Here is a 13,905-nt window from a genome sequence, read left to right on the forward strand (position 1 = left end):
GGAGCAATAGCCATGAGCTGGAGAGCACATGGACCAGGGCTCACTGGGGAGCAGGAGATAAGGCCCCTAAGAACTACAGTAGGGCCCAGGCCTGGGAGGCGCCTGACTGAGGAGACAGGCCTTGGAGAAACTTCCAAACACTGGGACGGGAAAATACAGCATCTGAAGAGGAGAATATTCGGCTGCTGAGGCAGCAGCTGCCTGAGCCCAAGAGGCCCGCCTCTGGCCTCTAGCTCCTGTTCTCTAGACTCCGGAACAAAAGCTTACAGAGGCTGGTTGTAAAGTGGATGGACGAATCTCATCCCCTCTGAGCTGCAGCCTGGCCTGGGGATGTCCCGCTCTGTGCCAGGAAGGGATAACCCTCCATCTACTGTGCTCAGCCAGTCCGTGCCCAGGCTTTCAGGGCAAGACATGGGGGCTGGGGTGGGGGGGCAGTTTGCGACACACTGGTGGCCATGTGGACGGATGCAGTAGGGCTGGGAGCCAACAGAAGCTAAGGGGCTATGAGTACTACCAAGGCTGCATCCTGCCGGATGGATCCTATGAGCTGGGGTGACAGGGAACAGGAAGAACGGCATAAAAGAGAAATTCAAATCAGAGGATAAGGGAAACAGCCTGGAGGGACCCTGGGCTGGCACCTGCTCAGGGGCAAAGCAGGTCCAAAACAGCTGGGCCCCATGAGCAGAACACAGAGAAGTGTCCTTCAGAGCCCACCCAGCCCCATGGGAGCTCAGTCCTGGCTGCAAGTGAGCCAGCAGAGTGTGGCTTGTTCCTGGGACGGGATGGGCCCTGGGAGCTACCCTGTGCAAAAAGAACCATGTCCTCAGCTGCTCCCCCGCAGACCGGGGTGAGCAGGACTAGCCCAGCCTGTTGCAACAATACCATGTGGAGGTGGGTCTCAGGATCTCACTGCTCTCCCTCGCAGGCTGCTGAAATCACATGGAATTCCAGCATATGGATATTGCAGGAGACCCTTTCTGGGACCCGTCTGAGGACTGTCCACCAGGCTAGGGGTTATTCCTGACGCACATGGCCATACATGAAGGAGGCTCCTGAGCAGAGATGGGTACCACCTATCGAGGAAGGGATATGGACTGGCTAGCCTAGTTAGGCGGGCTTTAACCCAGGTTGGATGGGAGCAGGAGACAAAAACCCACAGGCAGAGCAAAAACATGGAGACCTGGGAGAAGGGTCAGAATCTGGGGGGAGCATGGGCCGTTATAGGAGGGACAAGGGAGAGACAAGAGGGAACATAGGGGGGAAATCAAACCAGTATCTTAGATATCGGTATGCTAGTGTGAGAAATGGGGGGAATAAGCAGGAAGAACTAGAAATGCTAGTGAACAAACAGAACTATGTATCACAGCTGGCATCACGGAGACCTGGTGGGAGAACGCGCACGACTGGAATATCAGCACAGGGGGGTGCAGCTCGCCCAGGAAGGACAGGCCGGGGGAAAGGTGGAGGTGCTGCCTTCTCTGTACACAGCGTATGCACTTGGACAGAGGTGGAGACGGAAACAGGAGACAGACGTGTTGAGAGGCTCTGGGTCAGGATAAAGGGGGTGAAAACCAAGGGTGAGGTCATGGTAGGGGTCTCCTATAGACCACCAAACCAGGAAGAATTGGTGGCTGAGGCTTTTTATAAACTAACAAAATCATCCAAAGCCCAGGTCTTGGTGGTGATGGGGGACTTCAACTACCCAGACATCTCTTGGGAAAACAACCCAGCAGGGCACAGATTCTCCAACAGGTTTTTGGAATGCATTGGAGACCATTTTGTATTCCAGAAGGTGGAGAAAGCTACTAGGGGAGAGGCTGTTCTAGATTTGATTTTGACAAATAGGGAGGAACTGGTTGAGAATTTGAAGGTGAAAGGCAGGTTGGGTGAAAGTGATCATGAAATGGTAGAGTTTATGATTCTAAGGAATGGTAGGAGGGAGAACAGCACAATAAAGACAACGGAGTTCAAGAAGGCAGACCTTAGCAAACTCAGGGAGATGGTAAGTAAGATCCCAAGGGAAGCAAGTCTTAAGCAGGGGAAAAACACCTGAAGACAGTTGGCAGTTTTTCAAAGAGACAAAGAGTCATGCACAAGAGAAAACTATCCCACTGCATAGGAAAGATAGGAAGTCTGGCAAGAGACCACCCTGCCTTAGCCAGGAAAGCTTCAATGATCTAAAAATCAAAAAAGAGTCCTACAAAAAAGTGGAAACTCAGTCAAATGATGAAGGATGCATATAAACAAACAAAACAAGCATGTAGGGATAAAATAACTAGCTAGAGATATAAAGGGTAACAAGAAAAGATTCTACAAATACATTAGAGGCAAGACAAAGACCAAGGACAGGGTAGGCCCATTACTCAGTGAGGAGGGGGGACAATAAGAGAAAACGTGGGAAATGGCAGAAGTGCTAAGTGACTTTTTTGTTTTCTCCAAAAAGGTTAGTCGCAAGCAGACGTCTAACCTAGTGAATGCAGTGAAAATGAGGTATGATCTGAGGCTAAAAAAGGTTAGATCGCTTCAAGTCACCAGGGCCTGATGAAATCCTAGAATACTCGAGGAGCTGACTGAGGAGAGATCTGAGCCATTAGCGATTATCTTGGAAAAGTCATGGAAGACGGGAGAAATTCCAGAGGAGTGGAAAAGGGCAAATATAGTGCCCATCTATAAAAAAGGAAATAAGGACAACCTGGGGAATTACAGACCAGCCACCTTAACTTCTGTACCCGGAAAGATAATGGAGCAAATAGTTAAGCAATCAATTTGCAAACACCTAGAAGATAATAAGGTGATAAGTAACAGTAGCATGGATTTGTCAAGAACAAACCATTTCAAACCAACCTGATAGCTTTCTTTGACAGGGTAACAAGCCTTGCGGGGAAGTGGGAGACGTGGTATATCTTGACTTTAGTAAAGCTTTTGACACTGTCTCACATGACCTTCTGTGACAGGGTTGGGCCAGATGGCTACAGGAGAGTAAGAGAAGGCAGATATATTAGCCCCAGGTTAAGTAGGTCCCTTTTCCCTGGGTAAGGTATCAGGGAAGGTTCCAGAACAATCAGGAACCTTCTGGAGACAATTAAGACAGGCTGATTAGAACACCTGCAGCCAATCAAGAAGCTGCTAGAATCAATTAAGGCAGGCTAATCAGGGCACCTGGGTTTAAAAAGGAGCTCACTTCAGTTTGTGGTGTGTGTGTGAGGAGCTGGGAGCAAGAGGCACTAGGAGCTGAGAGTGAGAACGTGGACTGTTGGAGGACTGAGGTGTACAAGCATCATCAGACACCAGGAGGAAGGTCCTATGGTGAGGATAAAGAAGGTGTTGGGAGGAGGCCATGGGGATGTAGCCCAGGGAGTTGTAGCTGTCGCACAGCTGTTTCAGGAGGCACTCTAGACAGCTGCATTGCTGGGCTGGAACCTGGAGTAGAGGGCGGGCCCAGGTTCCCCCAAACCTCCCAACTCCTGGTCAGACACAGGAGGAGTCGACCTGGACTGTGGGTTCAGAAAAATGGCCAAGCTGAGGGCTGCTGTGAAGCTCCAAGGCGAGCAAATCCGCCAATAAGCGCAAGACCCACCAAGGCAGAGGAGGAACTTTGTCACACTTCTCATAAATAAACTAGGGAAATACAACCTAGATGGAGCTACTATAAGGTGGGTACAGAACTGGTAGGAAAACCATTCCCAGAGAGTAATCATCAGTGGTTCACAGTCATGTTGGAAGAGTATCTCAAGTGGGGTTCCACAAGAATCTGTTCCGGGTCCAGTTCTGGTTCTGTTCAATATCTTCACTGATTTAGATAACGGCATAGAGAGTACACTTATCAAGTTTGCAGACGATACCAAGCTCGGAGGGGTTGCAAGTACTTTGGAGGACAGGATTAAATTCAAAAGGATCTGGACAAACTGGAGAAATGGTCTGAAGTAAACTGGATGAAATTCAATAAGGACAAATGCAAAGTCTTCCACTTAGGAAGGAACAATCAGTTGCACACATACACAATGGGAAATGACTGCCTAGGAAGGAGTCCTGCGGAAAGGGATCTGGGGGTCACAGTGGATCACAAGCTAAATATGAGTCAACAGTAACAGTGTTGCAAAAATAGCAAACATCATTCTGGGCTGTATGAGCAGGAGTGTTGTAAGCAAAACACAAGAAGTAATTCTTCTGCTTTACCCCGTCCTGATTAGACCTCAGCTGGAGTAGTGTGTCCAGTTCTGGGCCCCACATTTCAGGAAACTGGAGAAAGTCCAGAGAAGCAACAAAACGGATGAAAGGTCTAGGAAACACGACCTGTGCGGGAAGATTGAAAACACTGGGTCTGGAGCAGAGAAGACTGAGAGGGGACATAACAGTTTTCAAGTACATAAAATGTTGTTACAAAGAGAAAGAAGAAAAATTGTTTTTCTTAACCTCTGAGGACAGGACAAGACGCAACGGGCTTAAATTGCAGCCAGGGCGGTTTAGGTTGGACATTAGGAAAAATCTCCGACCTGTCAGGGTGGTTCGGCACTGGAATAAATTGCCCAGGGAGGTGGTGGAGTCCCTGTCATTGGGGGCTTTTACAAGCAGGTTGGACAAACACCTGTCAGGGATGGTCTAGTTATTACGTAGACCTGCCTTGAGTGCAGGGGACTGGACTAGGTGACCTCTTGAGGTCCCTGCCAGTCCTACCCTTCTATGATTCCTTGGTGTTTAGTGGGCTGGGAAATAGACCAGGCAGAGGTGAACTCTGAGGAGTGGTGTCCAACATGTGGTCTCGATACCATGTAACCTAACAGCCCAAGCCAGGTTCTTGTTGCAGTTGCAGGGTTTCCCTTGGGGTGGAGACCAGGGATGGCCTGACACCTCTCGAGGGAGGTGTGGCTCTGCCCAAGGGCAATCCAGACAGTCCCTATGAATTCTGTGCACAGGGAGGAGAGACACGACTTCTTGTATTTCACTCTCCGTCCTAAGGAGCGAAAGGCTGAGGGCAGGGCCGGGCCGGGCGTCTCTCAGAAGCCAGGCAGAGGTGTGCGCCAGCCCAGCCAGGCATTCTGCGAACACTGCAAACAGCTAGAGCCTTGTATCGTAACAGTCCTGTCATGCTGTGAAGCAGGGGCAGCCTCTAGGCTGGACGAACTGCTGTGTGAAAACACGCATGGGCGAGGCTGACAGCCACAAGCCAGCCCTGCGCATCTGGAGGGCACGAGGGAGGCTCGTGTTGCCTTCTGAACTGGAGCTGATGGAGTAGTTCAGTCACCTCAGGTCCGAGAGAGGCCACCTCCCCCTTTTCTTCTGGGATAAATGGTGAGAACAGAACCTCCGCCCTTTGAACTCCGGAGAGGGGCCCTCCACAGCTCCTGTGGGACACAGGAAATCTGCTGTGTCCCGTGAGATGGGTCCCTGGCGAGTGACAAGGAAGTGAAGGGGGGGCGGAGGACACACACACGGAGCAGCCTTTGGTAGCTGCTGTGATGTAATCCCAGCTCAGGCCTGGGAAAGTGCAACAAAAGTGGGGTACAGCAAAGAAGGCTGGGGCGAGATCGGTATGAGGCTCTCGGTCCTGAACGCCAAGTCTCCGCCTTGGGGACGATGTAGGGGGCTGGTAGAAGAGACGGGAGCTCCCTGGAGGAGAAGTGATGTTTCCTCTGAGCAGTATAGTCAGCTGCCTCTGTTGCCAGGAGATTCTCTGTCCAAACTGACCCCGCTCTCGAGGTACCAAGAGAAAACCACATACCCAAGGAGCTCAGTGTTCCTGGAGTCCTTTGGGGTGTGCAACAACCCATCTGACGGGAGCGAATGGTCCAGCCCTTGTAGGCATTTTGGGCCTCTCTGGCAGCCTGAGGGTGGGAGGCAGGATGCTCAGGCTGGGCCAGTGACACTTGGAGAGGTTCGGACCCCCACATTCCTTGGCTCAGGCTACCTGCAGGAACTTGTCAACAGGAACACACTTTGTGCCACCCCAGCTCCTTGGCACGTCTGGTGAATGAGGCCTGATATTTGCTGTACAGTTGCAGTGATGTCCAAGACCAGGCTTTGGTGTGCAGGGACCCAATCTCTGAGACCTGTCTCCATCAGGGCAGCTCTCTGCAGCCCCCCATTTTGGTTTTCCTGGGCCACAGCCACCAGTAAAGCGGCCAGAACTGGGCGAGGGCAGAGGCACTCGTAAATCAGATCCTGCCTGGTCCTTCACAGGGTTACTGGCACGGCCCAGGGGCAGCATGAGGGGAAGTTACCGAACAAGTTACGGGCTTTCTCCTGCATGGCTCAGAGGCCCATCTCTAGGGCACATGCTCCTCTTCCCAGCAACTCCTAGAAAAACCTGAAGTCAGCTGCGACGGAGGGTCACCTTCTTCCTTTGCCCTCTGTGCTCCTCTCCATCATCCTCAGATTCCTCTTCAGCTCTGAGGTTCTGGTTATCTGATCAAGGAAGAGGACCTGGGGTGCTTGATGGAGAGTCCTGAGTCAGCAGGCCAGAGGGACAGGCCTGGGGTGAGGGGGTGCAGGGCCTGAGGTGATGTAGCCAGGACAGTCCTGGCTGTCTGAGGGCAGTGTGTCTGGGTGTGCTGTGGGGGGGCATCCAGGTGCCTCTTGACTGATTCCTGGGGAAGCCCTAGCAGAAGGTGTTGGCTGCCCAGTGAGGGTCACTCCTGGACTGGGGAGAAGGGGAGCAGGGGTATATTTGGTCTAGAGGAGATGCTGCTCCCCTGGGTCAGCAGAGAAAGTCCTAGTGCCACAGGGAGCTGGTGCAGTAACATCGGTATCAGGCTTGAGCTGCCTGTAGTCACAGATCTGCTGGCGACTCGTGTTGGTACCAGGTCCAGCAGGGTGGGTCCTGGTGTCTGCGTTGGTGCCAGCACCCAGAGAGAGCCCTGGCTAGAGTCGGAGATTAAGGTCAAAAGGCCACTAATCTCCCGTATATCACAGCCCGCAACGCCCCCCAGCCCAGCAAGGGCTGAGTGGGAGCCACTGACGCCAGAAGAGGCAGAGGGCCAGCAGCGCTGCACCAGGCGGAGCCAGCTGGCGTTTGGGCCCGGGACATAGAGTCAGAAGGTGCAGAGGCCGAGGCCACGTCCCCCGGGTACGGCGCGCCGATCTGCCCCCCCATAGCAGGCAGCGGTGCCGTCAACGTGCCAGCCAGCCGAGCTCGCCGTCAGGGACTGAGGACCCTGCTTGGCACTGGCGGAGCGGGATCTCTGTTCACTGGGTGTTGACGGAGTGGTATCTCAGCGAGGAACGTCCACAAGCATGACCGGGAGCGAGCCTGGAGGAGTGGGACCAGCACCGAGAGAGAGGCCAAAGTGCGCTGGCGTCGGCTGAGTCCCTCACAAGCCAGGCATGGCTGAAGGCCGGGGGCACAGGCCCAGCCACAAGGCAGCCAGGAGCCAGCAGAAGGAAAGAGGCGGCAGCCGGCAAGGGGCGCCCCCGGACTGAACTAGCTGGCCTCAGTAACACAGATTGGCTGAAAGGGCACAGGCATCACAGACGTGCCGGGGCTCACTGCCACAGGCATGCCGAGGAGTGGAGCCCGGTTTGGGAGGCGGGGGGCACCAGGGTATGCAGACACAGCAGGCCTCGCTGGATGCTGCTGACCCACGATTCCCATCTCACCTGCCTGGGGAGCTTGCCTCTAGAATGGGGCCCCCACAGAGCGGGCCTGGAAGAGCCACCAGGACACCTGCCTGCCCATCCCTTCCAGCGCCACTCTAGGGCTCCCCTCAGACCTGGGCTTCTGCTGGCGAACAGCAATCGCTCCGGCCCAGAGCCACTGCACTGCTCTGATGTGTGCTGAGCTCCCAGTGGCAGCTCTGGGCAGAGGTGCCTGGCCCTCCACATGGGCAGCATGTGCCGGGAGTGGACGCGCCATGCTCACCCCCCGCTGGCAGAGGAGAGCAGCCAGCGAGGGCGGGGCAGAGCTCTGTGGGCCTGTGGTCAGGAGATTGTCATGGGGCAGGGAATGGCAGCACCCCCTGCTCAGCCGCTCAGGCCCACAGGTCCTGCCTGCAACGCACAGTGCTGTGCGCAGCGTCGTGGCCTGACAGTGGGCGACTGTGACCATGGCTCCCCAGAGCCTCACCTCCGGGGCGGTCAGGCAGAGTCCCCTTTGCCCCACTCCCTCGGGGATGGACCCGCCGACACACTGCCCTCTAATAACCACCCTCCAGCCTGCAGGGCACCCGCCAAGCTCCTGCACCCGGGAGAGGGGCCCACGGGGCCAGCCCAGCCTCCCCAGCTCCAGGCCTCTTACCTGAACCAGGCAGTAGCCCAGCAGCTGCAAGTGCCTGTCCCTCATGGCTCGCGAGCCCACCAGGATGTCTGAGTTCTGGCAGTAATGCCACTTGTCATTGACTGAGAGGACCACCCTGCAGAGGGACAGAGCAGGGCGCAGCATTACCCTCTGCCCAGTATCCCACCGCCAGGGGAAGAGAAGGGGGCCGGGGGCAGCAGCGTTATACCCCACACACCCCATAGCTGGGGGGCAGAGGATTGACCCACATTGGCCCCTAGACACCCTGGCTGGGCCTGGGGCATGTTACCCACTAACGGGCATGCTGCACCCCATGCCCTGCAGCCAAAGGAGAGGAGAGGATGCAGCACACCTAGGGCAGGCCCACCCTGGTCCTTATGGCCGGCCAGGGGTGCCGTTTGCCCAGTGCAGGGCCCTAGTCTTGACCCTGCTCTGTACTGGTGCCCTACAGGGGATGAGGAGGGCAGGGGCTGATGGACTCAGCCAGCAAAGGAGGGACGGGGGGGACCAGGACAGTGCTGGAGGAACATAGCAGGGAGCCCAGATCTTGCCCTGCCCAGTACCTCTGAATCTCTTCAGCTCCCTGCAGCCCGTCGCTCGGCCCTCTCTTGGGGCTGGGCAGGTGTGGGGAGGGCAGAGCACAGGTCTCCTCGGCCGGGGCTGCCTTCCCCTCGTCCAGCTCCTCCTGGGCCTGCTTTCCCTTGCGATCAGGCCCCGGGCAGCCAGCTGTTGCCTCCCCCTCCTCCAGGATCTTGCTGATCGGGAACTGGAAGAGGGCAGCTGTGGAGGTGCCCCTGGGGGAGCAGTCAGAAGTGGCAGCAGGCTGTGGGGCCAGGCACTCCGAGGGGCTGCTCAGCGTGGAGCTGCCTTGGCTCTCCAGAGAGTGCTCTTTGCTCAGGCTGCAGTAATAATCCGATGGGGGCTGGTAGCAAGGGCCCCCTGGGGCAGGGCAGAGCGTGGACATGAAATGCCCAGTGAGGCTGCTCTCCGGGGGGCCTTCGGGGCTGCTGGGTGTCTCCGGAGCGAATGGTGCGAAGTCCTGCAAGTCAGCGGTAAGGGCCAGGACGCTGGAACGCAGGCAGCTGGCAGCCAGGGGCACCCCAGTGCGGGCGCAGGCGACCTTGTAGGCTGCAGGGACATGGGCAAGAGGCAGGACCGTGCCCGAGCGGTTAATCCACAACAGGAAATCTGCAGAGACAGAGCGTGGATCAGAGGCAGGAGCTGCTGCTGCAGGGTTCATGGGGCGAGGCTTGAGGCATCACTACATACACTAGGCCCTCAGGGACAGAGCCAGCAAACAGAGACACCCAGGGGCTGGTGGGAGCCTTCCGTCACACCCCCTGCAGCACTGGCTGCCAGGCATGCCAGAGCAGGGATACGTCTGTCACACTGGGAACTCCATCTTATGGACCCTCCACGCTAGAGCGTGCCCCACGCCCTGCTGCGGCCCAGCGTGTCATTTGGAGCGAGGAACGGACCTCTGGCAGAGAGACTGTGTCCCAGAGGCGGGCGCAGAGTAACCTAGAGCCATTGCCACAGATTGTCTTGCTCACCCGGACACCCACCAGAACAATCAACTCCATTCAGAAGCCTGGATGGGGGCAGGGGCTGAGCTTCCCCAGCCTGGGCTCAGGGGCCAAGAGGTCTGTGGCAAAGTGAGAACGATCTTAATGTTTTCTTTGAATACTGCAGCGTGCCTCAGTTTTCCCTATGTGTGACTCAAGTGTCTAGGTGGTGGGACAAGGGGGTGTGATTGTTGCAGAGACCCCCAGAGGGCAGGTGTGACTCTGACTGGCTGCAGAGAACAGCCAACACTCTGGCCTCGCAAGGGAAGGCCAGGCCCCTGCTCTGCAAGAATCAACGGGAGGTGTGGGAGAACAGAGACCATGTGACTTGCTAGCCTGTGAAAGAGACAAAGGACAGAGGAGGGGCAAGGGACCTGAGGGAGGCCAGGCAGCTGGAAGGGATCAGTCTCCTGGTTTGGGCCTGGGTGGGGTTACGGGGGGTGGGGGGGAGAAGAAGAACCCAGGGCTCTGGATCCCCCCCAAGATGGACTTGGCTGAATGTTCCTGCTCCTTGTGCTGACAAGCTCTGCTCTACGCTGGGTTCCCCATGACTAATAACCCATCTGTGTCATGCTGGCTGGGAGCCACTGCTGGCTGAGGAATTGGGGGCAGAGCCCTTTGGGGCGTGTGAGGCTCCCCAGGTGTCCCATCCAGGAGCAGAGCTCACGGTGGACAGGGGGCTGAGCACTCCGAGATTGGACCCAGGAAGCACCGAAGCCAAGGGGCCTTGCCCTGGGCGGAGTCACGCGGCACCAGAGTCCTGTCTGAGCTTCTTCCCGAGCAGCCCGACTGTGACGCCCGTGACCAGAAGCCTGGATGGGGGCAGGGGCTGGACGCCCTCAGCCTGGGCTCAGCGGGACAGAGCCCGAGACACCTGTGGAGCTGAACCAGCAGCCCCTCCTCGTGGGGACACAGCTTCCAGCGGCAAGAGGGCATTGCCCTACGGCTAGCACCAGGCCCTGACTGAAGCAAGGTACCTTTCCCCAGCAGAGCTGCGTTTGCACAGGGGCAGTCACAGGGAGAGAGGTGCTAAGGATCCCCCCACATGACACGTCTCTCCTGCAGAGCAGGCCCAAGGCCAGACCTCCTGGGGGGAGCTTGGCCAGGTGAACTACACGGCATACCTCAGCGCCCCCGCACAGTGCCCCGGGGACTGCAGCTTATAGTAGCAACACTGCGCTCGGTGCCGGCACACCTTGCTGCAGCCCCGCTAGCCCGGTAACAGCCATGTCGGGATCGCGGTGTCTACATCGGGGCTTCTGCCGGCCCAGCTCCGTCAGTCACGGCATCCCCAGCTGCGCGGGCAGGAGTCCGTAGGGCAGACGTGGCGTGTAATTCAGGGGCTCCCCTCTGAAAGGGGCAGGCCACCACCAAGTAGAAGCAGCCCAGGCTAAGGAGAAGAGGCAGGAAGGGCTACCTGGCCTGCGGACATTGACCGAAGCCAGGACTCACTGGGGGCTGCCTCACGAGGCTGTACTGCAAGAGCCACACTTCGCCGGTGCTTTCCAGAGCAAAGTGCCTGCGGTTCGGTCCTGCTGTCCTGCCTGAGGGTGTCCCTGAGGGGCTACCCGAGAAGCTCGGCATATTCCTGGAGGCGGGACTCAGAGGGAACACATACAAGCCACAGGGGCTCGGGGCTGGGTGGGGGAGGTCTCGGAGTGCCAAGGGAGGGTGATGGACATGAGGTCTGCACCTGGGAGTGTGCCTCAGAGCCCCAGAGCTAGGAACAGTGCTCCTGGGCCAGCTGGGCCACGTGGGATCCAGCCACCGGGCCGACTCATGACTGCGGCCCTTATAGAGAGGGACTGGGCTGGGGGTACCATGAGGCTGGGCCACCTCAGTGTCCTGGAAAGACCCCCGCCCCCCTCATCCCTTGTAATATGGGTGCAGGGCTAGGCCTGTCCAGCGCGTGGGGTGGTGTCCCTGCCCTGGGGAGCCCCCACACACAGGGGTGCAGGGCGAGGCCTGTCTGGCAGGGAGAGGGGTCACCGCCCTGGGGACCCCTGCCCGCACACAGGGGTGCAGGTTGGCGGGGGAGGTGAGGTCACCGCTACGGGGAGCCCATCCCAGGGATGCAGGGCTAGGCCTGTCTGGCAGTTGGGGAGGGGTGACCACCTTGGGACACAGATGCAGGGCAGGGGGGAGGGGTCACCGCCCTAGGTACTCCCCCCCACACACACACACGGGTGCAGGGGCGAGGCCTGTCCGGCAGTTGGGGAGGGGTCACTGCCTTGGGACACGGGTGCAGGGCAGAGGGGGAGGGGTCACCACCCTAGGTAGCCTCCCCCCACACACATACAGGGGTGCAGGGCGAGGCCTGTCCAGCGGTTGGGGAGGGGTGACCGCCTTGGGACACGGGTGCAGGGCGGGGGGGAGGGGTCACTGCCCTAGGTAGCCCCTCCCCCCCTACACACACACACAGGGGTGCAGGGCGAGGCCTGTCCAGCACGTGGGGTGGTGTCCCTGCCCTGGGGAGCCCCCCCCAGGGGTGCAGGGCGAGGCCTGTCCGGCAGGGTTGTCACCGCCCTGGGGTGACCTGCAGTGAGGCTGGCTGAGCTCAGGCAGATTTTGCTCCTTCCATCTTTTCAGCACAGGGTAAACGCCACAAATCCCCTCCGGCTTTTCACGCTCATTCTGAGAGGCTCAGCTCAGCCGGGAAGGGGCCTCCCCAGGCCCCACAAGGAGGAGACATTCCCTGCTCCCCCGGGGGCCTGCGTGCCATCTCCTCTCCCACAGGATGTTTCCCCTCAGGGGTGCCTGGAGCCTATGGTCAGAGAGATCTCCCAGCACCCCCCCGCCCCGTATGGACATCCCCCAGGAACGTTACCTGTGCAGTATCCAGGGGGCAGCACCTCATCCTGCCGGTAGCACTCCTCTCCCACCAGCTGCCGAAGGGCTTCAGCCACCAGCCCCTTGTAACTGAAGGCAGGAACAAGAGGGGTCACAGCAAACCCCAGCCGGGACCCCCAGCCTCCTCTGCCATGCTCCCACCTCTTCTGCTGGGCTGCAACGTCCATGCCCGTCAAACCCATCCCTTCCCAGGCCACAGGGAGCTACGGGCCCCACTGCTGCGGCTGCCCCACTAACCAGATTAACTCACCCCCGCTGCTCAGTGGCTTGAGAAATCCACTCCCTGTGCAACGTAGTTAGGTTGACCTCAGCCTCCGTGTAGACAGTGCTAGGTCGACAGAAGAACTTGTCCATCCCTAGCTCCCGCCTCTCGGGGAGGGGCCACAGCAAGGGGCGAACACCTCCCGTTGCCCTGTCTACACAGACACTCCACAGCAGCGTAGCTGCAGCGCTGTACCGTAGAGAGCCTCGGCGCTCGGAACGTGCCCGCTGCAAGCCGGGTGCCTCCCCCGCCTCATGCCCCTGGGGCTGGGTGCCTCCCCCGCTGCTCCATGGTAGGAAGCTTCTCCTCCCAGAGTAGGAGGTGCAGAGCCGGGGGGGGGGGGCAAGGGGGAGTCCAGGTGAGCGACCATCTCCCTAGCTCACACTTCCTTGTAGAACTGACAGACCCATGGCCCCTTCCCCTCCCCTGGCTTACCAAAGGCTCCTTACAGAGAAGGGGGGACTGGCAGCAGCCCGTGGGTGCTGCCCCACTCTCCCCAGCATGGCATTAATGTGGATGCCTTGCCCTGACACACTTCACATGCCATCTGACCTGTACTGCCTGCCCTCAAACCATGCTCCCCATGACCCACATGGCCTGGGCGCCGGGCCCTCCGCCCCGCCCCCATCACCCTGGGCTGGGCACCACCCCTCCAACCCGTACGGGCTGCTGCCCTCAAGCCCTGCCCCCCGCAGCCCTCCAACCTGTATTTCCTGTTGGCCTCGTCAGCTGTCAGAGCGTGGTCGAACATGAGGACCCGGTAGCGTGGGTCAAGGCGCGGGCCGCTGTAATCTCGGAACTCCAGCTCCAGTGCTGCATCCAGCAGAGAGAGGTAGCGGCGCACGATCAGCGCATACGGGCTGCCTGCGCCGGGAAAGAGACAGGCAGTGCAGCTGTCCCACTGCTCACTCTGCGATCCTCCTTTCCTAGGGCAGGGGAGAGATCCCAGCAGGGGCTCTATCCACACCCCCACCCCTCCCGCTTTCCTGGAAAGGGCT

General features: G+C 58.4%; 1 protein-coding gene across 1 annotated transcript in view; it reads right to left on the minus strand.

Annotated features, from left to right (window-relative positions):
- The window catches only part of FASTK (Fas activated serine/threonine kinase), a 29,509-nt gene that overhangs the window by 4,377 nt on the left and 11,227 nt on the right, over window positions 1–13,905 (minus strand). The window contains exons 6-9 of the mRNA XM_084619883.1: window positions 13,612–13,771; window positions 12,623–12,714; window positions 8,794–9,418; window positions 8,231–8,345 (exon numbers count right to left, since the gene is read on the minus strand). Of these exons, the coding sequence (XP_084476009.1) occupies window positions 8,231–8,345; window positions 8,794–9,418; window positions 12,623–12,714; window positions 13,612–13,771 (992 nt within the window). The remainder of the gene's footprint in view (window positions 1–8,230; window positions 8,346–8,793; window positions 9,419–12,622; window positions 12,715–13,611; window positions 13,772–13,905) is intronic.

The sequence above is a fragment of the Lepidochelys olivacea genome (assembly GCF_965140295.1).
Source record: "Lepidochelys olivacea isolate rLepOli2 genome assembly, chromosome: 2".
NCBI lineage: Eukaryota > Metazoa > Chordata > Testudines > Cheloniidae > Lepidochelys > Lepidochelys olivacea.